The sequence below is a fragment of the Neomonachus schauinslandi genome, chromosome 2 (assembly GCF_002201575.2).
Source record: "Neomonachus schauinslandi chromosome 2, ASM220157v2, whole genome shotgun sequence".
NCBI lineage: Eukaryota > Metazoa > Chordata > Mammalia > Carnivora > Phocidae > Neomonachus > Neomonachus schauinslandi.
Genome location: NC_058404.1, coordinates 51,579,049 through 51,604,743, shown reverse-complemented (window position 1 = coordinate 51,604,743; position 25,695 = coordinate 51,579,049). Strand labels below are relative to the sequence as shown.

The following is a 25,695-nucleotide window of genomic DNA, read 5'->3' as shown; positions in this document are numbered from 1 at the left end:
CTGGGAGCCTGGGATTTGGCTACCTTGGAGGCCAGCCAACCAGAATGTCCACCATCAAAGGACATCTTCAGTACACAGTCCCCTTTTCCTGTTCACAGCACTTTTATTTCTGTGTGGGGCACTACCTGCACCCACTATCAGTACACATAGTTTTAAATGGCTGGCCCTTTGCTGGCTCCTGGAGTGGACTTGTAATTCGAACCTCACCTAGAAGAATGCCACAGTGATTGGAGCAGCAATGGGCTGTGAGCTTACGAGTCATGAGAATTAGACCACAGACTTTTGTTGGAATTACCAAGAAGAAGGCTCTCTCTTTTTACCAAGGCTATTAAACTGGTAGGATGCAAACTGGAGGTACTGGTAGTCATTATGGCCACCACTTGGAAGCCCTTTTTGAGGGTGATAGCTATATAAAAATAGTCCCTGTCAACATTTGTTGAGCCCCTAGATTCAGCCATGCCCGAAGCCAAATACCACTCCTAGTGTCTTTCTGTTATGTACATCTACATCTATAAATAACTGGTTTGGGCTTTACATGGTTTGAGATAGATAACTCACTTGCAATGGAAAGAGTCCTGACTAATGGAGGGACCCAAAGCCTAGTCCCCAAGCCAGGGCTTCAGCCTGCCTTTCTGGTCCTACTATCTATTGTCACCTTCAGTTCCTGGCCCTTAGATCTGATTTGTAGCCAGTCTCTCTGCTGGCAGTACATTTTCACACACCTTCATTGGTTAAGAAATAGCATCTGCTTTATTATCAGGAGAAAATGGCCCCGAATAGCATGACGGACAGAAGCGAAATCAGTATCCAGAATCTGGGGCTTCCTGGCTCTGGAAATTCTGCAGCATGGGACCTCACTTGTTTCCTATTGGGAGGAGCTCTCATTTCCTCAGCATTAAAGGGCCTTCCCTCTACCTCAGTCACATTCTTAATCCAGAGGCTGTAATTTTCTAACAAGGTGTATATTCCTGGCATGTTCTTCTGTCCACAGCTCTTGCCCCAGCTGATGATGCCCACCTGGTACCAGGTCTTGTCAGATTCTGTGGTGCAGACCAGAGGCCCTCCACTGTCACCCTGTGGGCAGATAACACAGTTCAATAGTGAGTCCTATCCCAGACTGTTCATTTGAGGCAAAGCATAGCTCACTAATTGAGACAAGGCACTGATCTCCCCTGCTCCAGTCTGCCAAAGGAGATGTTGTCATTGCTGAGCAATGCCCACCCCTCTCCTGGGTCTACAGGAGCAGTGTGCCACTGTCAGGCTGGCTCTGGGAGTTATAGACAGTGGAGAAGATGAAACTGAAGAGGGAGGAGAGAGAGAGAGAATTGGTGAGAAAATCACTGCATGTAGCACAGTGAGAGAGGAGCTGGAGGTTGGAGTAAATGCTGCATAGACCAAGAGAAGTGGGAGCTAGTTTTGTGGGCCTTATCAAATCAGAAGCTCTGGGAAGGGCTGTAAAAGAAAAGAATGAAAGCAGGATATGAGAAATATTGTTATAGTTGTGGATATGCTTTGAGTCTCCTTTCATGTTCTTCCAGAGGGATGAAGGAGAATGATATTCCTTTTTAATTCTTTGGTGTGGGTGTCTGCAGGACACAGCGAGCTAAAGCTTTTCTGAATGCATGACCCATCTGGGGTGGAATCACATGGACCTATGACTCACATGGTTCTATATATAGAAAATGTATACCAAGTTCCTACCGTGTACCACACATATATATGACTTCCTTCTACCCATTTTAATACATGTAAAATGAGGCTTAAGGAGGCTTAAAAGTTGATCAGGGCTACACAGTAGCCCAGCCAAAGCTGGAACCAGGACTTTCTGATGCCAAAGCACACATTCTTTCTACCTTGCTACTTGCCTTTCACGGAAGTTGCTGAGTGGCTACAATCATTCAGGAGGCCTTTCTGCAATGGAAAGATAGTCTCTTTTTCCAAGATCATAAATAGGTGGCTGGAATGAATGGAATCTTACAACAAGCTCTAACAGGAGGAGGTGGAGGATTAACATTTCCTGGACATGATACGTGAGGCACATTGCTAGCCCCTGGACTTTTGTTTCTCATCAATCACACTACCTCACATGAGGTAGGTCTTTTTTTTTTTTAATTTTATTATGTTACGTTAGTCACCATACAATACATCATTAGTTTTTGATGTGGTGATCCATGATCCATTGTTTTTGTATAACACCCAGTGCTCCATGCAGTACGTGCCCTCTTTAATACCCAACACTGGGCTAACCAATCCCCCCTCCCCTCTAAAACCCTGTTTGTTTATCAGAGTCCATAGTCTCTCATGGTTCATCTCTCCCTCCGATTTCCCTCCCTTCATTTTTCCCTTCCTTCTCCTAATGTCCTCCATGCTATTCCTTATATTCCACAAATAAGTGAAACCATATGATAATTGACTTTCTCTACTTAACTTATTTCACTTAGCATAATCTCCTCCAGTCCCATCCATGTTGATGTAAAAGTTGAGCATTCATCCTTTCTGATGGCTGAGTAATATTCCATTGTATGTAGGGACCACATCTTCTTTATCCATTCATCTGTTGAAGGGCACCTCGGCTCTTTCCACAGTTTGGCTATGAGGTAGGTCTTTTGATTCCCATTTTATAATTCCAAAATTGAAAGTCAGAGAGGTTTGATCACTCCCATTTAACAAATATTCACTGAGGAAAAACTAATTGTCAGGTCTTTGGGATACAAGACTTTATGCTCTAGTGGAAGAGATAAAAATGTAAACAAAAAGGATCAACTGTGTTTGATCATACTTCTGTATGAACACAATAAGGGAGGAGTACAAAGCAGGGAATAAATTGATTCTATTGAGGGAAAGGTCTGTCAGGGTATACTTCAAAACATTTAGTTTGAAGGGTAAATAGGAATTTGACAGGAAGAGTGTGTGGGGCGGGGGACTGATTGGAGGGGAATCAGACAGGAAGTAGAGGGACTAAGATGAGGACATAAAAATGATGAAGATCTGAACCAGGGATGACTTTGGATATAAATGATGAGGACTAGTTCCAAGGTCATAGGGTGTGGGTAACAGAGATAAAGTGTAAGGGGGAGATAATGAATAAATGTGTTCAAGTGGAGTTTGGGTTGACTGAGGGATGCATCACCAAGCAGAGGGATATACAGAGCAGAATTACAAAGAGGTCACAGCTCAAGGACACCCAGTAAATGTGGGCCAAAAACAAAATTGCCCTTTCCAGTATAAAATGTTGCCTCTAACACTTGTTTGGATTTGTGGGTGTTTTTCTTTTTTTTTTTTTTTTTTAAGATTTATTTATTCATTTGAGAGAGCGAGAATGAGAGAGAGTACATGAGAGGGGGGAGGGTCAGAGGGAGAAGCAGGCTCCTCACCGAGCAGGGAGCCCGATGCGGGACTCGATCCCGGGACTCCAGGATCACGACCTGAGCCGAAGGCAGTCGCCTAACCAACTGAGCCACCCAGGCGCCCTGTGGGTGTTTTTCTTTGTACTAGTTTTGCTTCAGTCATTGCGCAAGAACCAAATCAACAGGATTACCACTTCAATAACTCCTTCCATAATTTTATTTTTATAACTTTCTTCATTTTATGAAGGGATAAATGTTATTAAAAATCTTATTAATCTGTTGCCTTGACTATTTGTTATTTTCTTATACAACAGGGAGAGAACCGTCGTCCCTGGGCAAGTACCGCTTCTAAGCTTCAGTTTCCACATAGTTCAAATGGAAATAATACCAAGTACTTGCCAAGACTGTTGGCAGGTGAAATTTTAAGAGTATATAAATAACTCAGCCCAGAGTAAATGCTATGTAGTAAATGCCCTGGAAATGTATTAATACTGTTATTTAACCCTTATGTATTACAAACATTGTTTGTATATTTAGGAAATAGAGATTCCCCTCATGGACTGCTGGGACCAAGAAGGACATCTGTAAATACATGTCCTTTTATGCATAAACTTAATTTTTTTTTCTTCCTGTTGGAAAGAAAAAGCAAACATTGCCTCAAAGGAGGGTCTAGCCTCAGACAGTTAAGGACCCAGGGCTGATGACAGCATGCCTAAGGGGGACTCTCTTCCAAGGATGAAGCCTGGTAGCCAACTATGTATCTGATTAGAAACATACTGACCACTAGAGCCTCTCAAGTTCACCACTGTGAGATATTTGTACCATGTGATTACTCCTGTCTGTTTTGGGGTAGAAGCAGATGACATGGCTTCCAGCCTGGCCCACTACCACCTGGACTTCAGGCAAATCGCTTAAATTCTAATCCTTGTTTTCTCATCTGTTAAACAGGGTGAGTGAGAGCTGCCCAGCCCATTGTACAGGGTAGTGGAGAAAACGAAATTATTGAATATGTGTAAAAGAGCTATGAAGTTATTACACTGCTTTGGATCCATTCAGATGGTGAAGGGAATGATTGATGATTAAAATAACCATTTTCTCACCTGTGAAACAGAGTCTCAATTAAATATTTCTATATATTTCTTCCCAGCTCTAAAATGTCTGTGATTCTAGGGGCGCCTGGCTGGCTCAGTCTGTAGAGCATGTGACTCTTGATCTCGGGGCTGTAAGTTCGAGCCTCATGCTGGGTGTAGAGATTACTTAAAAATAAAATTAAAAAATAAATAAATAAAAGTAAAAAGTCTGTGATTCTAAAAGTCAAAGATTCTATGGAGTGAAATAAGACTTCTATGAAAGGTCAGGGGTGATGAGCTCAAGTTAACACAGGGCAGTGAAACTACTGTGTTTGATACTATAATGATGGGTATGTGTAATTTATACTTTTGTCCTAACTTATAAGATGCAAAACACCGTAAATGAACACTAAAGTAAACTACGAACTTTGGGTGATAGTGATGTGTCCGTGTAGGTCCATGAATTGTAATAAATGTACCTCTCTGGTGGGGGATGTCGATAGTGCAAGAGGTTAGGCATATGGGAACAGTGGTAAATGGGAAATCCCAATATCTCCCTCTCAATTTTGTTGTGAACCTAAAACTGCTCTAAAAAAAATAAAGTCATTAAAGGTCTAAATCAAGTCAGCTTGGCAGTCCATAACCAGACTTGCCAGCAGCCCAGCGGGATGCCAGTTCTTAACCTGCAGACTCTTAGCTTCTTTGAGGACCTCTCTCAGGTGTCCCCTCCCCTAAGACTTCTTTACGGACAGATAATTGCTGGCTCCCTTGGAAGGTTCATCTATTTGACAAACATTTGTTGAGCATTTTTCATGTGCCAAGCACTGTGCTAGGCAGTGGGAATTTACACACGCATAAGGCAACTTTTGTGCTGGAACTGAGAAGACAGATAAGAAAACAGTCAGTTCAGGGCGCCTGGGTGGCTCAGTTGGTTAAGCGACTGCCTTCGGCTCAGGTCATGATCCTGGAGTCCCTGGATCGAGTCCCGCATCGGGCTCCCTGCTCGGCAGGGAGTCTGCTTCTCCCTCTGACCCTCCTCCCTCTAATGCTCTCTGTCTCTCATTCTCTCTCTCTCAAATAAATAAATAAAATCTTTAAAAAATAAAATAAAAAAAAAATAAAAGAAAACAGTCAGTTCATTGTAATGATTGTTGCTCTGGAAAATTGATAGTCCTTCACAAAAGTGCTACATTACTAGCCGGGAATATGTTTGATTTTATATTTTGTTTGACTATGCCATTTAAAAATTATTTTTTAATAGAACTTTTTATTCTTCATAGTATAACGGTAGTAAGGGTATTACAAGGAGGAAAAGTGTTGGGAAGAGTAAATAAAAAATCCGATTGTTTTCCATTGTTAACTTTTAATTTTAATTTGTACTTTAAGTATAGCATCATCTTATTGCTATTATTTTGAACATATTTAAATGTTTTTGTTATAAAATTGTCGTTTCTCTGAATTATGTCATTGATGACATGGTTTTTAAAAGTTTGCTGAATTTAAAAGTATGATTTTATTTTTAAACCCTAGGGGACTGTCTGCCTAGTTTATCTGTTTTAAAGTGATGATAATATTGTATAATTTCAGAAAAATTTCCTTGACTGCATCACTGTCGACTTATTGTTAACAACAAAAAGCTGTCTAAGCAGAGGGCAAAGCTTTTCACTTCACAATTATAAAAACAAGGCCTAAAATGATAGACACACATTCATTTATAATACTCTTAAGTAATAGATGATTAATTTTAGAAGCCTTCACTAAAGTACATTTTGATGGGAGAGGTATTAAAGCAAAACTCCTAGACTCTAGATGGTAGATCCAGCCACTGAAGCAAGGGGTACAGAAAATGTCATCAAAGATGACACTTGATTATTTTGTATTTTGCCATAGTTGGCTTTGGCCATTTGAATCTGGGATGGTGTTAAATCAAAGAGACTGAAATGGTCCAGTGGGAGTGCCCATGGGGCCTGATTCTTATGTTGGGTGAGCGGTAGGAGTGGCAGCCTGGGATGACAGCAAGTCTTCCATGCCTGGCACACAACCTCCCTAGGTGATCTTGCTCTGTCCACCTCTCCAGCCTCATTTCTTATTACTTCTGGCTTCTGAGATACTGGAAATTCCCTGAGCCCATGATGCAGTTTCAAGCCTTCGTGATTTTTCTCACATTCTCTCCAACTGCCCTCTTTTCCCAATCTTATCTATTAAATGTTGTTTCCCCTTTTCTATTGATATTGGAGGCCTTTGCCTCCTGCTTCAGTATGAAATGGTTGCTCCCTGAGTCTGTGGTATGGCTAGGATCTGAGATCTTTCTGTAACTGCTATTATTGGGAAGCTCATCTTCTCTTCCTTATTTCATTTTGATATAACTGTAGTTGTACAATGCAGTTACTATAATGTAGTTGTATAATGCAGTTGTAAGAAGTATATGTTATAATGTTATAAGGCAGTTGTAAGAAGTAATACAAAGAGATCCCATGTTTCTTCCAATAATAACATCTTGCAAAACTATCGTACAATAGCACAACCAGGATGTTGGCATGGATACAGGGATCCCTCATGTTGCCCTTTTTGTCCTGCCTCTACTTCCCTCCTCCCTGCAACCCTTCCTTAATCCCTGGCAACCACGAATCTATTCTCCATGTCTATAATTTTGTCATTTCTAGAATGTTATGTAAATGGAATCGTTCAGTGTGGGACCACTGGGGATCGGCTTGTTTCACACAGTGTAAGTCTCAGGAGAGCCATCCACATTGGTGCATGTATCAGTTTGTTTTTGTCACAGCTGAGTGGTATTGCATGGCCTTGATGTACCATAGTTTAACCATCCACATCTTCAAAGACATTTATTTTCAATTTTTGGCTATTATGAATGATATAAACACTCCTGGACAGATTTTAATGTGAACACGAGCCTTCATTTATCTCGGCTAAGTGCCTAAGAATGGCATTTGCTGGGTTGTATGGCAGGAGTGCATTCCGTTTTTTAAGAAACTGCCAAACTGTTTTCCAGAGTGGTTGGATTATTTTATTTTATTTTATTATTATTTTTTAACTTCAAATGATATTTCAGTCTTCATTTTCATTTCACTTTTTAAAAAAAATTTTATTGTTATGTTAATCACCATACATTATATCATTAGTTTTTGATGTAGTGTTCCATGATTCATTGTTTGTGCATAACACCCAGTGCTCCATGCAGAACGTGCCCTCTTTAACCCATCACCAGGCTAACCCATCCCCCCACCCCCCTCCCCTCTAGAACCCTCAGTTTGTTTTTCAGAGTCCATAGTCTCTCATGGTTTGTCTCCCCCTCCGATTCCCCCCCTTCATTCTTCCCCTCCTGCTATCTTCTTCTTCTTTTTTTTTCTTAACATATATTGCATTATTTGTTTCAGAGGTACAGATCTGTGATTCAACAGTCTTACACAATTCACAGAGCTCACCATAGCACATACCCTCCCCAATGTCTATCACCCAGCCACTCCATCCCTCCCACCCCCGCCCCGACTCCAGCAACCCTCAGTTTGTTTCCTGAGATTAAGAATTCCTCATATCAGTGAGGTCATATGATATATGTCTTTCTCTGATTGACTTATTTCGCTCAGCATAACACCCTCCAGTTCCATCCACATTGTTGCAAATGGCGAGATTTCATTCCTTTTGATGGCTGCATAATATTCCATTGTATATATATACCACTTCTTCTTTATCCATTCATCTGTCGATGGACATTTTGGCTCTTTCCACAGTTTGGCTATTGTGGACATTGCTGCTATAAACATCGGGGTGCACGTACCCCTTCGGATCACTACATTTGTATCTTTGGGGTAAATACCCAGTAGTGCAATTGATGGATCATATGGTAGCTCTATTTTCAACTTTTTGAGGAACCTCCATACTGTTTTCCAGAGTGGTTGCACCAGCTTGCATTCCCACCAACAGTGTAGGAGGGTTTCCCTTTCTCCATATCCCCGCCAACATCTGTCTTTTCCTGACTTGTTAATTTTAGCCATTCTGACTGGTGTGAGGTGGTATCTCATTGAGGTTTTGATTTGGATTTCCCTGATGCCGAGCAATGTTGAGCACTTTTTCATGTGTCTGTTGGCCATTTGGATGTCTTCTTTGCAGAAATGTCTGTTCATGTCTTCTGCCCATTTCTTGATTGGATCATTTGTTCTTTGAGTGTTGAGTTTAGTAAGTTCTTTATAGATTTTGGATACTAGCCCTTTATCTGATATGTCATTTGCAAATATCTTCTCCCATTCTGTCAGTTGTCTTTTGGTTTTGTTGACTGTTTCTTTGGCTGGGCAAAAGCTTTTTATCTTGATGAAGTCCCAATAGTTCATTTTTGCCCTTGCTTCCCTTGCCTTTGGTGATGTTTCTAGAAAGAAGTTGCTGTGGCTGAGGTCAAAGAGGTTGCTGCCTGTGTTCTCCTTTAGGATTTTGATAGACTCCTGTCTCACATTTAGGTCTTTCAACCCTTTTGAGTCTATTTTTGTGTGTGGTGTAAGGAAATGGTCCAGTTTCATTCTTCTGCATGTGGCTGTCCAATTTTCCCAACACCGGAGTGGTTGGATTATTTTAAATTTACACCAGCAATGCATGAGGGCTCCAGTTCCTCTGCATTTTTGTCAGCATTTAGTGGTGTCACTATTTTTTCTTTTTCTTTTTTTTTTTTTTTAGCCATTCTGAGAGGTATGGAGTGATAGCTCATTGTAGTTTTAATTTGCATTTGCTTAATGGCCAATGATGTTGAACTTCTTTTCATGTTATTTGCCATCTGTATATCTTGTTTAGTGAAATGTCTGTCCATGTCTTTTGCCCATTTTCTAACTGGATAGTTTTTTTCTACTGTTGAGTTTGAGAGTTCTCTATATATTCTAAGTAATTCCTTTGTTGGATATCATCTCCCAATCTGTAGCTTTGTTTTCATCCTCTTGTAACAACACTCCCACCAGCCTTAAGGGCTGACTTGCTCCAAGTTAACACACTCCTTGCTTGCTGACCTAAGTCCCCTGATCTATAACAGAATAAATTTACTTTCTTTGAGATTTGCAGACCATGCACCTTGAGGAGTGAAGGACCAGAAATTTCCTAGGCCACAGAAGCCAGCAAATCTCTCTGAAACCTCTTCAGCTTTCTGATTAGCTAACAATTTTTTTAGCAAAATGGTTATTTTGTTTAGTTTTTTTTTTAGGACACACAAATGATTTTGCTGTCCTCCCTCCCTTCAGGCATATGTAGACTTGGCCCTCCTTTGCAGAAAGAACAGCATACTCCCAGTACCAGATCCCTTTGCATTAGAATAATGCTTATAGCCAGCATCATCAAATCTGCATGTAATCAAGAAACGTGGCTGCCACTGCACTTCCTTTGCTGATTAACCACCCTAAACCCCTTAAAAAACCCCTGGGCCAGGAAGAAAACTCAGAGTTGGCTTTTGGTCAAAAGTCCATCTTCTCCCTGGGTTGCTGGCCTCCTGACTAGAGCTCAAATTTCTTTCCAATCAAAAACTCATCTCTTTTTTTCTTTTTTCTTTATGTGGTATATATCTATACATATATATATATATATATATATATATGTATGTATGTATACAATGGAATATTATGCAGCCATCAAAAGGAATGAAATCTCGCCATTTGCAACAACGTGGATAGAACTGGAGGGTATTATGCTGAACGAAATAAGTCAATCAGAGAAAGACATGTATCATATGACCTCACTGATATGAGGAATTCTTAATCTTAGGAAACAAACTTAGGGTTGATGGAGTGGTGGGGGGTGGGAGGGATGGGGTGGCTGGGTGATGGACACTGGGGAGGGTATGTGCTATGGTGAGCTCTGTGAATTGTGTAAGACTGTTGAATCACAGACCTGTACCCCTGAAACAAATAACACATTATATGTCAAAAAAAAAAGAAGAAGAAGATAGCAGGAAGGGAAGAATGAAGGGGGGGCAATTGGAGGGGGAGACGAACCATGAGAGACTATGGACTCTGAAAAACAAACTGAGGGTTCTAGAGGGGAGGAGGGTGGAGGGATGGGTTAGCCTGGTGATGGGTATTAAAGAGGGACATACTGAATGGAGCACTGGGTGTTACACGCAAACAATGAATCATGGAACACTACATCAAAAACTAATGATATAATGTATGGTGATTAACATAACATAATAAAAAAATAAGAAAAAATAAAGTGCTAAAATAGAAAAAAAAGTAAAAATTTGAAAAATAAAATAAAATCTTTTATTAAAAAAAACCTCATCTCTTGAGTGATGGCCTTTCAAGTGACTGGGCAGCTGAACTTGGATTTGGTAACACTCTTAATGGGGTCTTTCACAAGGCAAAAGTGTTTAATTTTGATGAGGTCCAGTTTATCAATTTTTCCTTTTATGAATTGTGTCTTTGATGTTACTCTATGTGTCAAGGATTTCCTGTGTTTTTTACTAAAATTTCTATGGTTTTTCATTTAAGTTCATGATACATTTTGCGTTGTTTTTTCTTTAAAGATTTTATTTATTTGAGAGAGAGAAAGCATGAGCAGGGGGGAGGGACAGAGGGAGAAGGAGAAGCAGACTCCCCACTGAGTGGGGAGCCCATTGCAGTGCTCCATCCCAGGACCCTGAGATCATGACCTGAGCCAAAGTCAGATGCTTAACCGACTGAGCCACCCAGGCACCACTTAAGTTTTAATTGAACTTATTCTAGGAATTAATGGTTCTCAATTTAAAAAAAAAAGATTCCTTACTCTGATTTTTGGCTTTATTTTTCCTTATTTTCCTTATCCTATGTTTATCAATAAATTAAATCCAACTCTCTATTCTAGCTATGACAGATCCTGCCTGGAGTATTGCCTTGAGTATTAGGTTGCAAGACTGGTTCTCATTTAAATCTTCAATTTTAACAGGTTTCTTTGAAATTGGAGTGGGGGGTGGGAGATAGCAACTCTTTACCTTTGGACTGGGGTGGAAGCCCTGATTCTCCACTCAGGCCAGTGATGACTAGGGGAAGAGCAGGCGTGCTCAGTTATACCTGGGTGGCATACCTGGGTGGGGTGGAAGCCCAAGTTCCTCAAGTGGCTTCCAGTGACATAAAGGGGGGCAGAGGATGGCTGGTTACTACTAGACTGTAGTTAAAGTCCTGGTTCTCCATATAACTTCTTCTGTAACCACTATGGCGGGCAGTGGAAGGAAGTCGAGGTTGTCCACTTGACCTTGATTGATGGGGTAGGAGGGCCATCAATTTTTTTAGAGGGCCAACAATGTTTAATGTTTATTGTCAAAAAGTTTCTTCCTTCCTAGGTTGCTCCTTTCCTAGTCCAAAGAGAGGGAAGTGTTTCTTGTTTTGTTAGTTTTCGTCTGTGCTCATTGGCATTCTGGGTTGCAGGCTTGTCTAGCAACCAGTCTGGGATATAAAAAACAACAACAACAACAACCCAAGGAACTCACTGCTGGGTCCTTTCTTTGCATTGGAATATCCAGTCAGTCCATCTCTACCTTTCAGAACCTTTATTTTTGTTTTACAATATAATGTATAGTACTTTTAGCTGTACTTAGTGGGAGGGATTGGGGGAACTATGTTTACTCCATCCTGTCTAGAACCAGAAGTTCAAATTCTCTTTTTTGTTTTGTAATGTTTTAAATGGTCCAAAATGTGAAGAAAACACAAGGTTAATGTGACACTTGATATTATCTCTCTTTTTCACCTCACAATATTCACCACATGAGAGACTACTTCTAGACAGTGTCATTGCTACAAGAGTCCATTCTTTCTTACCTCAGAACCCTTTCTCCATTCTCTTCTCCCTCATTCCCTCAACCCCTATCCCAACAACTCTCTTCTAAGACCTTATCTCACAGCCTAGCAGGGAAAACTACCATCTCCTAACATTAAACAATAATAGATAATTCTGTAGATAGATACTTTCCCCTTCCATGAGACAGCTTTTTCATTACTCTACAGGATATTTAACATCTGCATCCGTAGTTTTATACCAGTGACCAGATCCATTGCCCAGCAAATGAGTAGGACTAAGTGGACTCATCAAGGTGATGATGAACAGAGCATCTCCCAAGACAAAGAGAGCATTCTTAGGCTTTAAAGACAACAGCCATCATTCATCCTTAGAGCCACAGGAAGCTAATTTCTGAGGGTTTTTTTTCCTATTTTTTTCTAGCATCAATCAAAAATGTTTTTCTTTTTAAATTGTTGTGTTCATTTTATTAAAAACTAAGATTCCAGTCTTTAGTTCAGTGAAATCCACATGTATTTTCCAAAATAGTAAGTCTTTATTCAGCTGTCTGCCCAGGAGATTGTGGACTCCTTTAGGTGAGAAACTATGTTTCATTCATGGTTGGATTCCCCAGGGCTTAATGTGCTCACAGTAAATTAATGAAATAAAATGATTCCTTGTATGAATCTCAAATCCTGCTTGGCTTTTTGTTTTTTAAGAAGTCCGAGAAATGGAAAAGACTTGGAGCCCTATTTATGTAGTATATCTAGAGAAGAGTAGAAATATTTATGCCGAATTGCTGCATACTGACTCATGGGCATGCACTGACATTCCAAGGACCTGACAATGAGTAGTCCCCAATTCATGTCCCCATTCCCATGGTGGAGCCCTGAATCCCACACATTTTCCAGACTCTTACTGTCTATTCTCAGTGAAGAGAAGATACCCTTGCATTTGGCAGCCCTGAGGTGATAGGAGCTTATAGGGTGAGGGTGGGGATACCCCTCAGTTACCTGGCAAGCATCAAAACTCTCATTCTCATATCCAGCACACAGCATATTCTTGGTAAGTTTTGGAAATGCCTTTGAACATTTCTCCCAATCCATGATGATCATTGGCACTTTCATCAGATCAGTTTTCATAGAGTTTTTGTCATCTAGTCCACAGAGAAAGCACATTAGAAAAGTCACTAGATAGCAGTCTCAGTGCTGATAATGCAACTAGATCACACTGTGTATCCCTGCGTCCCACCAGCCATTTGTCTACCTTTCTTCATATCCTCCACTTTCCCCTTCCTTCCAGTAATCCCATGCTATTCACTCATTCTACCATCCCAGTCTTTTCTAAGCAATTCCCCACCTACTTGAATTATTCCTCTTATTCAAAATCATAATCCTGCTTCCAAGTAGGCTTCCTGTTTAACTCCAACCAACCCTACAGAATTGACTTCTTGGAACTGGCTATTGATCACTCATTTCTCAACATAAGCTTGCCTCTTCAGCATGTATACCTATTGCTACTTTTTAGTGAGTATGACTCTTCCCCAACACAGGGCTGCCGAGAGTAGGTTGGTGCTCCTAGGGAAAAAGCTTTCAGGTCCTCCAGGCAAGGGTAGGTTGGCTAAAAGTCTTTATAGGGGATTTGCCAAGGCCCTTCTGGACTGCCAGCTTCCAGGAATTTGTCTGGACTTCTTTTTATCTCATTAACTCAGACCACACAGATTTCCAAATTCTTCTCCTTATTGAGTAGTTTTAATCTTATAAGTACCCATCTGCCTCTTCCTCACTTCTAACTATCCAGTAGTAGCCCAGAAAGTGTTACTCTAGTTGTCCTCTAGTTACTAAACTCCTGAAATACCTACCATCTTCCAGACCCCAGCTGGTTGCAAAGATCCCCATGGACCCAGAGTCTTGTTCAGGCCTGAGACAGTGCTGTGCTGTTCCCATCCCTTCCCCTACCTATTTTCTTTGGGGATAGTCCAATGGGCCTTTCATAATCCCTTTTTGCCCTAGTACAGCTCCTCCTTTCTTGGCCAAGTAGCAATGTAGCAACAAGTAATAACATATTCATTTCTAAGAGTGGCTGGGCAACATTCCAGGACCATCAAAATTCTAGGCTGGGACAGGCATTTTGAATGCCTGTAGGAACCAGGTGGGAAACATCAATGTGTGAATCAAAGGAGACGCAAGAGAATAAAGAGTATGGGGGCCCCTGGCAAACTGGAGAGTTTAAATTCAGTTAAACAAACAAGACTGCTCTGTGCTGGCTGAATATGACCACACCTGGCAACTGGCTTGGTGACTGGCATCTCAACTTGGGGCCTTGAGGAGATGCTTCCTTGGCACTGGGAAGGGACTGAGATTTGGCCTCTGTGAGCCTCAGGAATGCAGGGATTTGTTCCAATGCAAGTCTTTTTCTCCTTCCTCCTTCCTTTGCCCTCTCTCCTTTCATGCTCCTGCCCACATCTTAAGATTTACTGGCCCATCCTCAGATGCCTGTGATGTGGCTCCTCCCCCAGTAGCTCTCAGGAGATGCTGAGCAGTCACGTACCACTGCTGGTCTGACCCCATCCTGCCACCCAGCAGTTGTGCCACACGGAGGGGCTGGGCTTTCTGGGCATGCAGATGGGCTCTGTCAGTCCGTTGAATGTGATGGGTGAGTCCAACAGCAGCAAGGCGATATCATTGTCCATGTTGTGTCTTTGAAAGTCCTTGTGAAGAACTATGCTAGTAACACCCTTTATCTCCACAGCTGAGCTTCTTAAGTCATTGCTTCCCAGCACAACACTCAAGTCCGTTGGACTGGTGGCATAGAAACAGAGAGGGGGAAGTGGGAGGGGAAGAGGAGTCATGAAGCACACAGAATTTAATTTGCCCAAAAAACAAATCCCATAGAGTTCTCGGGGCCTTTAGGACTTGTCCTACTGGGGCTGTTGCTCAGGAGATGTAAGAATTTGAAAAAGGTAGAGGGAAGTGAAACAATAGGTGTGGCAGACTACAGCCACATTGCTGCTCCAGCACAGCCCTAGAGATATGAGATACTCCTGTCTAATGTTACAGAGAAAGTACTTAGCTTTGGGGACTCCAAAGAATACACAGGAGACCACCTGGCATAGATCAAACTTGCTTCAGATAATAAGGTGTTATCCCATTGATTTGTCTACAAACAACTTAGAGACCCAGGCTCAGTATTTAATCTAAACCTACCACTGATTAAGCAGAAAGAATCTTTAGTAATAATTTAGGCATTCTCTCTAGGCTGAATGGCCAGAAACTTCCCAATAGCCAATCCTTAAGTATATCATGGAAGCATATGCAACAAGTTTCCTTCGTTATGCCATGGTGAAACTTCCCCTGTTTTTTATTAACTTTTAAAAATCAGCCTTTCTGTGTATCTTCAAACTTTCTTGCAGTGGTGTAGCAGGTATAGCAGGAAGCATAAGCACTGGAGCCAGGATTTAAATCCTGTTTCTGTTTACTATGTGTGCACTGTGGGTGAGTCACCCAGCCTTACTGGGCCTGTTTCCCTTTCTATAAAAATAAGGTTGTTCATTCTACCTGTCTCAGGGGGTTATTGTAAGATAGAATGAGTTAAAACGGGGTTATGCATCTACCTTCTTCAGGGTTGATGTCTGAATGAATAAGTTAATGCAGGTAATTTCTTAGCAGGTAACCAATTCATGATTAGTAACCAGTAAATTCTAGATTTACAACCAGTCTCCTGGCGTGCAGACAAAACTCTCCAAGGAGCAAGTAAATAGGGTGTCAGAAAGCCCAGGATCCCAGACTTCCAGAATTAGCAGAATTTCCTTCTAGAAGGACTTACATGTCCTAGAAGAGGTGCGTGGACCAAGGCTTTTGCTCCACCAAACCATGAATATTCCTGAAAAGGACAGTGTGTAACCTCAGGGAAACCACAGTTATTGGTCCTGGGTAACAATGAGGAGGGTACAGCAGATGCCATCTTCAGGTTCACTGCCTCCTCCTCCCTGGGGCTGGAAGGGTTGTGTGGTAGTCATTCCTGTCTGACTCAGGACTGACCAGGTCTAGGATTTCCCTTAGCAATCAAGTTTTGCTGAGTGTGGGGCGGTGCCCTGGGGATGAACACTGTCAGAAGCAACAGGGATGGGCTCTTGGATACTTACAGTAGCTCTTCAAAAACTACACAGTGAAGAGCAGTGACAATCCACCACTTGTTGATGATTGAGCCGCCACAGAAATGTTCATTTCTTGCCTGAATACTCACCTGCCATGGGAACTCACCCACCTCAGCCTCCATCCCCCCTATGATTCTGGAATACTGAGCTCTTCCATCAAAAATTGGTCTTTTACCACATTCTGGTAGAATGAAAGAGAAAAAAATGGGAAAAGATGCAACACTTAGTCAATATCCATGGAGGCTTATAAGTAGTTATCATTATACCCATTCTAGAGATGAGGAAATTGAGGCTGGTCCAGTGAAGCCCCTCTAGGAATATGATTAAGGCAACAGTTGCTTTATTTTGTTGCACAGAGTCTGGGACATGGGTCAGAAGTGTTGGCTCTGTCCCCTCTCCAGCGTTGTGATCTCAAACAAGTCACTTCACTGAGCTTGTTTCCTGCTCTACTCTAAGAGAAATCAGAGGAAAATATGTGTCCAGAGCCATCTCTGGAGTGTTAGGCAGAATAATGCCCCCTCCCCCAATAGATGTCCATGTCCTAATGGACCATGCCCTGGAACTTATAACTATGTTACCTTTCAGGGAAAGGGGGACTTGAGAGATGGAATTAAATTTGCTAATCTGCTGACTTTAAAATGGGGAGATTATCCTGAATAATGTGAGTGGGCCCAATGTAGTTACAAGGGTCCTTAACATGGTGAAAGGAAGCAGGAGAGAGATATGACTATGGAAGAAAGGTATGCAGAGGTGCATCCTGCTGGCTTTGAAGATGGTGGGGCTAGCAGCCAAGCAATACAGATGACCTGTAGAAGCTAGAAAAGGCAAGGCAAAAGATTCTCCCCTAAAGCCTCAGATCAGGAACAAAGTCCTGCTGATAGCTTGATCTTTGCTCAGTGAGACCTGTGCTGATTTTATCCTACAGAAATGTAAGATGAGAAATGGGTGTTGTTTAAGCTTGTGGTGGTTTGTTACAGCAGCTATAGGAAACACACATGCAGGGAACCAAAAAGGTGGCCCAGAAAGGGCATGGACCTCCTGCAAGCCCTGAGCCTGAGCCCTTCTAGGTTAGAACATTCTGTTCCAGGCAGAGCCGCTCCATGCCCTGAGACACTGAGAGCAAAGGTTGTGGCTGCTCGTGCAGAGAAGAGAAATTCGCCTCTGGATAGAGTACAGGTCCAGCGCCTTGCCTCCGGGAGGAGGAGCCACTCCATTTATGGTGGTTGACTTGACTGTCGCCTTGTGTTCCCGAACAAGGAATGAGTGTGACTCTAAAGAACCTAAGGTCTTCTCTCGTCTCTTTTCTTGATGCCACTTGTCCAACTTTTCACTTAATAAAGGTTTTGAGTATTTTGTAGTGTAGGTTGGAGTGACCCAGTAGTGGACATGTTTTGCTTAAAAAAAAAATACAACTATAGTGAAAATTTAGCAATTTGTGTCAAAGGCCTTCAGCTGTCAGTAATCTATAAAGACTCTTTTCAGAACTTTCGGATCTGCACTTCCTCTTTTATTTACCAAACACAGAGTGCTTACTATGTGTCATGCATTGTTACAAACATTCTACAAAGACCAATTTACTTAATTTTCATAATAATGCTATGAGGTCAGGATAAAAAATCATATATGAATGTATGGTTTCAATCATGTTAACAAGCTGGCCTGATGCGTGTGGGAGGAAATGTGTCATGATACTAAGAGTGATAATGAGCTTGAAGCTTGATCAAATGATGGATGACTGCTATGGGTACCAATAGTGTGACATCTCTGAGAAGCAGAATATGGCATTTGCTAAGAGGGTGGGCTCTGGGGTCCCACAGCCCAAATCCGAATCCTGGCTCTGTTGCTTACTGACTGAATGATTTCAGTAAGCATTGGGGAAAACCACTTATCCTTGCTTACCCTCCCTTTCTTCATTCCTAAAATGGACCTACCCTAAAAAACAGATGTTTTACAGGGCGCCTGGGTGGCTCAGTTGGTTAAGCAACTGCCTTCGGCTCAGGTCATGATCCTGGAGTCCCTGGATCGAGTCCCGCATCGGGCTCCCTGCTCGGCAGGGAGCCTGCTTCTGCCTCTGACCCTCCCCCCTCTCATGTGTTCTCTCTCTTTCATTCTCTCTGTCTCAAATAAATAAATAAAATAAAAAAAAAATCTTAAAAAAAAAACAGATGTTTTACAGATTAAATGAGATAATGGGCATTGAGGTGTCCAACACAGTGCTTGGCACAGAGTAAATCCTCAAGCCACATTAGCTGTCAGAATTTCTCATATCATCTTGCACCAAAGGCTTCATGGGGCTGTCAGCTGGGCACCATTCTCCTTTGTCCTGAGAACACCAGTGTAGAATCGTGTGGACTTGTCAATTAATACTAGAGCACAAAACCCCTGAGCAGTGATGGAGGCAATGCTGAAATGGGTGAGAATCTACAGCAATTGTAAACACTGGAGAGGGGCACATTCTGCTGATTCTCTCCTGACACCACACACCACCCCTGACTCACATTTCAGCCAACGCCCAGGCCAGAGGGAGGGAGGCCAGGTGAATAGGCTGTGTTCTTTTCATGGGGTAGTGTGTGGAAAGGGAAATGCAGGCCCTGGAGTCAGATGGATGCAAAATCCCAGCTCTTCCGCTTCCCTGCTGTGTGACTTGGGACAAATCTTCGACCTTCATAAGGCTCAGAGCTCCTCACGCATGCATGGGGCTGAGAGCGGAGACCCCACTGTGGTAGGATGGAAATTAAATGTGGGGAATTACCTGACCCATGAGAGCAGCTAAGTAACCCAGCTTCCCTGTAACCTCAGCCACCCCTTAGAGAGAGAACCCATCAGGGAACCAACCTTGAGGAGCTGCCCATTGAGAACAGAAGGCCCTGGACTTCCGCCTCTGTGCACACATGTGCTTGTGCCCAGCTAGGCTTCTGCTCTGCACCTGCAGTTCCCCGGAGCTCTGTCATGCTCCTGACCCCCACGCTTTTCTTCCCCTGATTTGGAGGTCTGATGTTCAGCTCATTCTGGGCACTTGCTTCTAGGCACTCCATTACTCATTCAGAGATAAAGTTTAGGATTTCAAAACTGAAACTTAAGGTCAGACTGGTTGAACTTTAGACTGGGGAAGACAGGAGAAGAAAGGGAAGTATTTTTGAGGGGGGTATGTGGGGAAACCTGAAGCTACTGCTCTTGTGTTCTTGTGAGCCAGCCTCTTACTGACCACTTAGCTAATTAATGAGCTCAGTAACCACATCTCTCCCTTAGCCCTTAATGCTAACCACCGACTGGATGAAAGTGATGTGAGCAGGGCCATTGTCATGCCCAGCCCCACCTGGGAGAGCTGCTCTGGCCACTGGGAGAGGAGCCTACATACCAACATGTACGCCCTTGGCTTGGGACGTGAGCAGCAGAATTGATAACAGGAGCATGGCCCTTGGCTTTGCTGTTGGCCTAGGAGGTGATGGAGGCCAAGGCTGAGGGAAATGATGCTGACTGAGCCTCCCTTCTTATAGCCAGTCCCTGGCTGATGATGTCACAATGGGCTGTGGGTTTGAAAACTTAGGTCATACAGGCTTCTCTTCTTGCCATTTTGTTTCTAAGATGGTTGCTCAGAGGGATCGCATCCTTGAAGGTATCTGGTCTTAACTTCCCCTCCCACTGATCTGGGCAGGACGCATCCCTCACCGAGTCCTTGATGGGCACCTTGCTTTTGGCCCCTGTCACTCCCACGTATTTTAAGGCTCAAATGCCTCCTCTTTCACAAGGCCTGTCATGTCAGGGGTTCTCTGTGAATTTGTGCATAAGGCCTAAGGGAAGGGTTGCCAGGCTGGACCTATAGACTGGGGAGGAGATCCAGGAGGCCCAGAGGCCTCTCCTAGCACTACCACCCTACCCAGTACATTTGCCCTCATAGTTTTATGCTCAGGCCTCTGATCTTGGGCTGCTGCATGAACCTCCCAGGCTGGATTCAGAGACCCTGGTTTCCCCTCATGCACAGCCCAGCAGGTGACAATCCTTGCAGCCACCACTTTCTGGGTTGATTATACATGGCCCCCAAATCTCCAGATAGGCCCCTGTCCATTCATAGATGGGAAGATCAGACTCAAAGGTGGAAATGCCTGTCCATGGCTTCTCCTTATGTCAGCAGCTCAGTCATGAGATTTGGACCTTACTATTTTTTCCCATACTTTAAGCACACTGACTTGGGTGGACTTTACCCAAGCATCCTCAGTACTGCCTTCGTGGCCACTGGCCAGGCCCAGTGGTTGGAAGTGAATCACACTCTTTTCAGTTCCCAAAGTGACCACAGTTAATTTTCCAGACCAGAGTGTCTATTCTGCCCAGCCTAGCTCCCAGGGTTTTCTTACTTGCAGAAAAGGAATAATAAGGTCCACCAGTAAAATCGTTGTGAAGCTCAAAACAAGATTATGTTACTCAGGTGATGGCCCCTCTTTACTATACCAATGGTGTGGCTCCAGCTACTTCTTGAGAGGAGAAATTCCAGGACAGGTGACTTACTCCTTCTCTTATCCCATGGACCCCTGCAAATAGCTGCTCCTCAGCACCCTGGGGTCCACTATGAAGGTTGGGCCAGGGCCTGTTATGTGGTCATGGGACGGCGCGATCCCCACCTCTTCTGAATAATATGTAATCTGCCTCCTCCAGAGGAGGACTGATGAAGGGCTAACCCTTTTTTTCTTTACTGGAATATGGGTAAAAATACCAAAGCATACTGGGTCACCGAGCGCTAGTCTTACCACCAGAGAGCTCCGGGCTTTCCTTCTGCTCTTCCTTTAGACTCAGCTCTCTCCTCCCCTGGACCTGCTACTCTCACCGCTGCTGAATGCTGGTCGCTTTGCCCTTTGCTCAGGTTCTGGGGGGGTGGGGTGTGGCGGGGAGGAGGAGCCTGGGCCCTAGGTCTGATTGGGAGAAAGGAGGATGCCCGCTAATCTCACTTGTGGGGAGGCAGAGATAATGGGCAAACCCCCACACTAAACTGCTGCTCATTTTCTACAGAAGTATCTGGACAAAAGCACAGCTCTCCTCTAGGAAGATCCATTTCCTTCTGGGTCTATTATCCCTTCTGTTAACACAACTGGGCCCTATGTCCTGTGAAATACTCATTCACTGCCCAGCATTATTATTTTTTTTATTTTTATTTATTTATTTATTTTGTGTGCCAAGCTTCTTTACAATAACGGCAGATTGCAAAATGCCTGAACCAATGGAGGGGAGAGATGGATAGGGACAGAGCTACTGTGCACAGCCACATCTCCAGAGGGCACCAGTCCCATAGACTACAGCAGGACTCCCTCCCCCTGGAATTGGGCAAACATGGGGGCTCAGGTGTGAAGAGAAACTTCAGTGCTCTATAAGGAATCTAGAGAAATCCAAAAAGGAAAGAAGGCACATGATTACATAGGTTGCCCAGGGACTGCTGCCTGACTGATGCTTCAGAGGCCCCCAGGGTGGCATTATTATGGTGACTTTATTTACCACAGTCCTGACCAATAGATCTCTAACTTTGCTGTGCAGCCTGGGGAGCTTGTTCAGTGCAGATTAAGGTTGCCAGATTTATCAAAGAAAAATACAGGATGCCCACTTAATTTTGAATTTCAGGTAAAGAACCACTATATTTCTAATATGTGTGTACCCCTTGCAATGTTTGGAACATACATACACCAAAAATATATATATATATTCATTTTTTATCTGAATCCTAATGTATCTGGAGGTCTGTATTTTCTCTGGTAACCAGGGGGTGATTTCCAGGCTTCTCCCTTCAGATGCTGATCCAGTGGATTGGAGGGGAGGAGAGCCAGATCTAAGCATTTTAACAGCTGCTTCCAGATGATTCCAGTGGAGAGCATCCTGGACCACTTTGAGAAATGTCAGTCAGGCTTAGGATAGAGAGCTTCCTGGGGTCCCTGGGAAGCTGGGGCTGGAGTCTGACTCTATCTGGGAAATCTGGAGAGCAAGAGAGTGTCTGGCCAACCACTTAGGGTCTGGGACAGTACTGTGGAGGGACTGCTGACCCCCCAGTTTCTGCAGTGTGGGCTGCACAGAGGAGAGAACCAGTCAGGGGTGTCTGAGGATCCATCCATAGGGCTTCCCAGAGCGGGCAAGAGGACCCAAGAGGAAAGAGGCTGGGGATGTGCTACCAGGCTTGGGAGCTGCAGGAGAAAGGAGGCCAGCAGGGAACCACAGAAGAGTCCATGAAAACAGCACCCTAAAAGTCAGCAGAAAATGACTTCTAGGCCCAGAGGTCAGGAAGCTGATGTTTGGGCTACCTCACTTTTATCTGCACCCTCTCCCCAACTTTGATCTCTGCCAGGAGTGAAAGGGCAGCTCAAGGTGGGGGAAGATGAACAGAACCAGAGGTGAGAAAAGGCCCCTGTCCCTGAATAGACCCAGACTGGGAAAGGGAGATTTAACAGAGTCAGATTTCAGCCTCTGGAGTATGACAAGAGTTTAGATATTCTAATGCCTACATGGAAACTGGGTTTGGGACTCAAGTGCCTGTAGGACTATTATCTCTGAACAACCAAAAGGTGTACCTGGAGCTTTTTTATCTGGGCAGGACAAATCATCCCTAGTGAATGGAGTTTAAAAAAATAGTGGGGGACACAAATAAAGCTGTGTTTTGATCGCAGTCCATGCATTGCACTTGTTCAAACACAGCAGTTGTATTACCCATTGCATTCTTCAGTGCCTTTACAGTTGGGAAAGGTCTGGCTAGAACTTCATGATTTCCCCATTTACAGCAGTTTGCTGAACAGCAACTGTGGGGAACGTACTCATCCATACAAGCATGGGCAAGTCACCTAGCTCAGGGAGGCAAATGTCTGGTAGGACTGCCATGCTCCACCCACCGCCACCCCCAGGCCCCAGCTCTCATGACAGATGCGGCCAATTGATCATAACTCTTTTCTGCTGAGCCAAGAAGTGGCCACAATATGGCCATTTAGGCAGCTGTTACCAGACGATCAGACAAAACCCGTTGTTATTGCTGGACTATGACCTTATGGTTACAAGCCCCTCACCAAGTAATGACGTAGTCAGAGTTCAGAGGATGCATCTGGTCTCCTCTTTGACTTTCCTGCAGAGACTTGCTGCCCCTAAAACTTGTGTATCCATTTATATTGTACTGTATTATTTAGTAGGTGGTTTGCATGTTGTACTAGAGATGATTTCTGAAGTCGGACATATTTAGCTTCAAATCCTGCTTCCACTACTTCTATAAAGGATCATGGGCATGTTATTTCACCTCTCAGAGTTTTTTTATTTCTACACAGAGTATAATAGGAGCTACCTTTTAGGGTTGACATGAGGATCAGGCTGTGGTCACAATGCATCTTAGTCACTTCTGACAGCTGTAACAAATTCAGTTGACCCTTGAACAACATGGGGGTTAGAGACACCGACCCCACTCCTTGCAGCTAAAATCCACATATAACTTTGACTCTCCAAAAACTTAACTACTAATAACCTACTGTTCACTGAAAGCCTTACCAGTAACATAAACAGTTGATTAATACATATTTTGTATGCTATATGTGTTATACACTGTATTCTTACAATAAAATAAGCTAGAGAAAGAAAATGTTACTAAGAAAATCATAAGGAAGAGAAAATATGTTTACAGTACTGTACTGTATTTATTAATACCATAAGTTTACATCATCTGTTTACAGGATGAATTGTCTGTCAGTACTTACATCAACAGTCTTATATGATAGAAAAACACTGTAGGTATTATACATATTACTAACACTAGATGGAAAAAATGAAAAGAGAAAGTGAAAAAGAAATTCATGTTTTTTACAGGTATAATGATCTATGAATTAAAGCAGCAATATGATTGCTTTGTGGTAGCCTAGTGTAATTGATATGACTGCTTCATGGTATCCTCACTTATACACTAATGAGTGAATTGTAAAATTTTTATGGCATGTAGTATTACATATTCACAATACAGTATTACTAACATTGTTACAGTTTTTTTTAACCACTTACCTGTGATAATAGGCTGATATGCAGTTTCTCCAATTATGAGGAATTTGTTTATTGTTTCAGGCTTGATGGCTTTCATGGCTTTTCTTACAACAACGGTGGCATCTTTGATGGTGTAATCGTCCCAGACTTTCATGATGTTCTCTCTGTCAGGGTTCTCTTCCATTGCATTGGCAAAGCTTTACATAGACTGTCATGTATAATGAGCCTTAAAAGCCCTTATGATTGCCTGATCTAGAGGCTGAATTAGAGACATTGTGTTTGGGGGCAATACCTTTGGTGTTGAACTCATGGGGCTCTGTGTGGCCAGGAACATTTCCAGTATCAAATGGCATTTCTTTAAAAGGCAGCCCCTGGGGCACCTGGGTGGCTCAGTTGGTTAAGTGGCTGCCTTCGGCTTAGCTCATGATCCCAGGGTCCTGGGATCGAGCCCCACATCGGGCTCCCTGCTCAGTGGGGAGCCTGCTTCTCCCTCTCCTTCTGCTTGCCACTCCCCCCGCTTGTACTCTCTCTCTCGTCAAATAAATAAAATCTTTAAAAATAAATAAATAAATACATAAATAAAAGGCAGCCCCTTACCGACAAGTACTTCCTGACTTCAGGGACAAAGCATCAATGGAACCAATCCAGAAAAAGGGTTCTTATTGTCTAAGCCTTCTTGTTGTACAACCAAAAGACTGGCAGCTAGTGTTTATCTTTCCCCTTTAAGACTCCGGGGTTAGTAGCTTTATAGATAAGGGAAGTCCTCATTATAAACCCAACACTGGCATAAAACAGTAGAGCTAGCCTATCCCTCCCTGTCTTAAATACTGGTGCTCGCTCTTCTTCCTTACTAATGTCCTCCATGGCTCCACCCCCCAAATTTTTTTCATTTGCATGAAAAAAATCTGATCAGGTAGGTATCTTTTCTCATCAGTGATTTTCTCAATGGCATTTGGGAACTCATCTGCTGCCTCTTGGTCACCAAAAGCTGCTTCTCCTGTTATCTTGACATTTTTTAAACCAAACCTCTTTATAAAATCATCAAGCCATCCTTTGTTGGTATTAAATTCTCCAGCTTTAGATCTTTCACCTTCCTTTTGCTTGAAGTTGTTATATAATGACTTTGCTTTTTCTCAAGTCATATTAGAGTCTAGAGGTATGCCTTTTTTATAGCAATCCTGCACCCATATAAAAGCTGCATTTTCAATATGAGATAAAAAGGCATTTTGCAAAAAGTCCAAGGTTTTTGTACCTGCTGGCATAGCTGCAGTGATGACTTCACGGATTTCCTTTTTTTTTTTTAACAATGATCCTATGCTGGATTCATTTACCTTGAAATGGTGGGCAACCACAGCGGCAGACCTCAGTCTATAGTACATATGAAGGAATTAAACTTTTTCTTGTAATG

The 25,695-nt window shown here is 42.9% G+C and overlaps 1 protein-coding gene across 1 annotated transcript; it reads right to left on the bottom strand.

The window, feature by feature from the left end:
* Positions 1 to 756: 756 nt before the first annotated feature.
* PRSS55 (serine protease 55) lies at positions 757 to 24,471 on the bottom strand. The gene is made up of 5 exons (XM_021698752.1): positions 24,309 to 24,471; positions 16,296 to 16,488; positions 14,702 to 14,952; positions 13,165 to 13,307; positions 757 to 1,074 (listed from the first exon to the last, which is right to left on the bottom strand). The coding sequence occupies exons 1-5, from the start codon at positions 24,469 to 24,471 to the stop codon at positions 757 to 759; spliced, it is 1,068 nt and encodes a 355-aa protein (XP_021554427.1).
* Between the last annotated feature and the right edge of the window lie 1,224 nt (positions 24,472 to 25,695).

Excerpts from the sequence above, each read along its gene's own strand:
- PRSS55 (XM_021698752.1), bottom strand. The coding sequence starts at position 24,471 with ATGGAAGAGAACCCTGACAGAGAGAACATCATGAAAGTCTGGGACGAT. Across the intron at positions 16,489-24,308 it reads ATATCAGCCTATTATCACAG|AATGTGGTAAAAGACCAATT; the intron begins GTAAGTGGTTAA and ends TCATTCTACCAG. Across the intron at positions 1,075-13,164 it reads AGAGTTTTGATGCTTGCCAG|GGTGACAGTGGAGGGCCTCT; the intron begins GTAACTGAGGGG and ends ATCTGCCCACAG.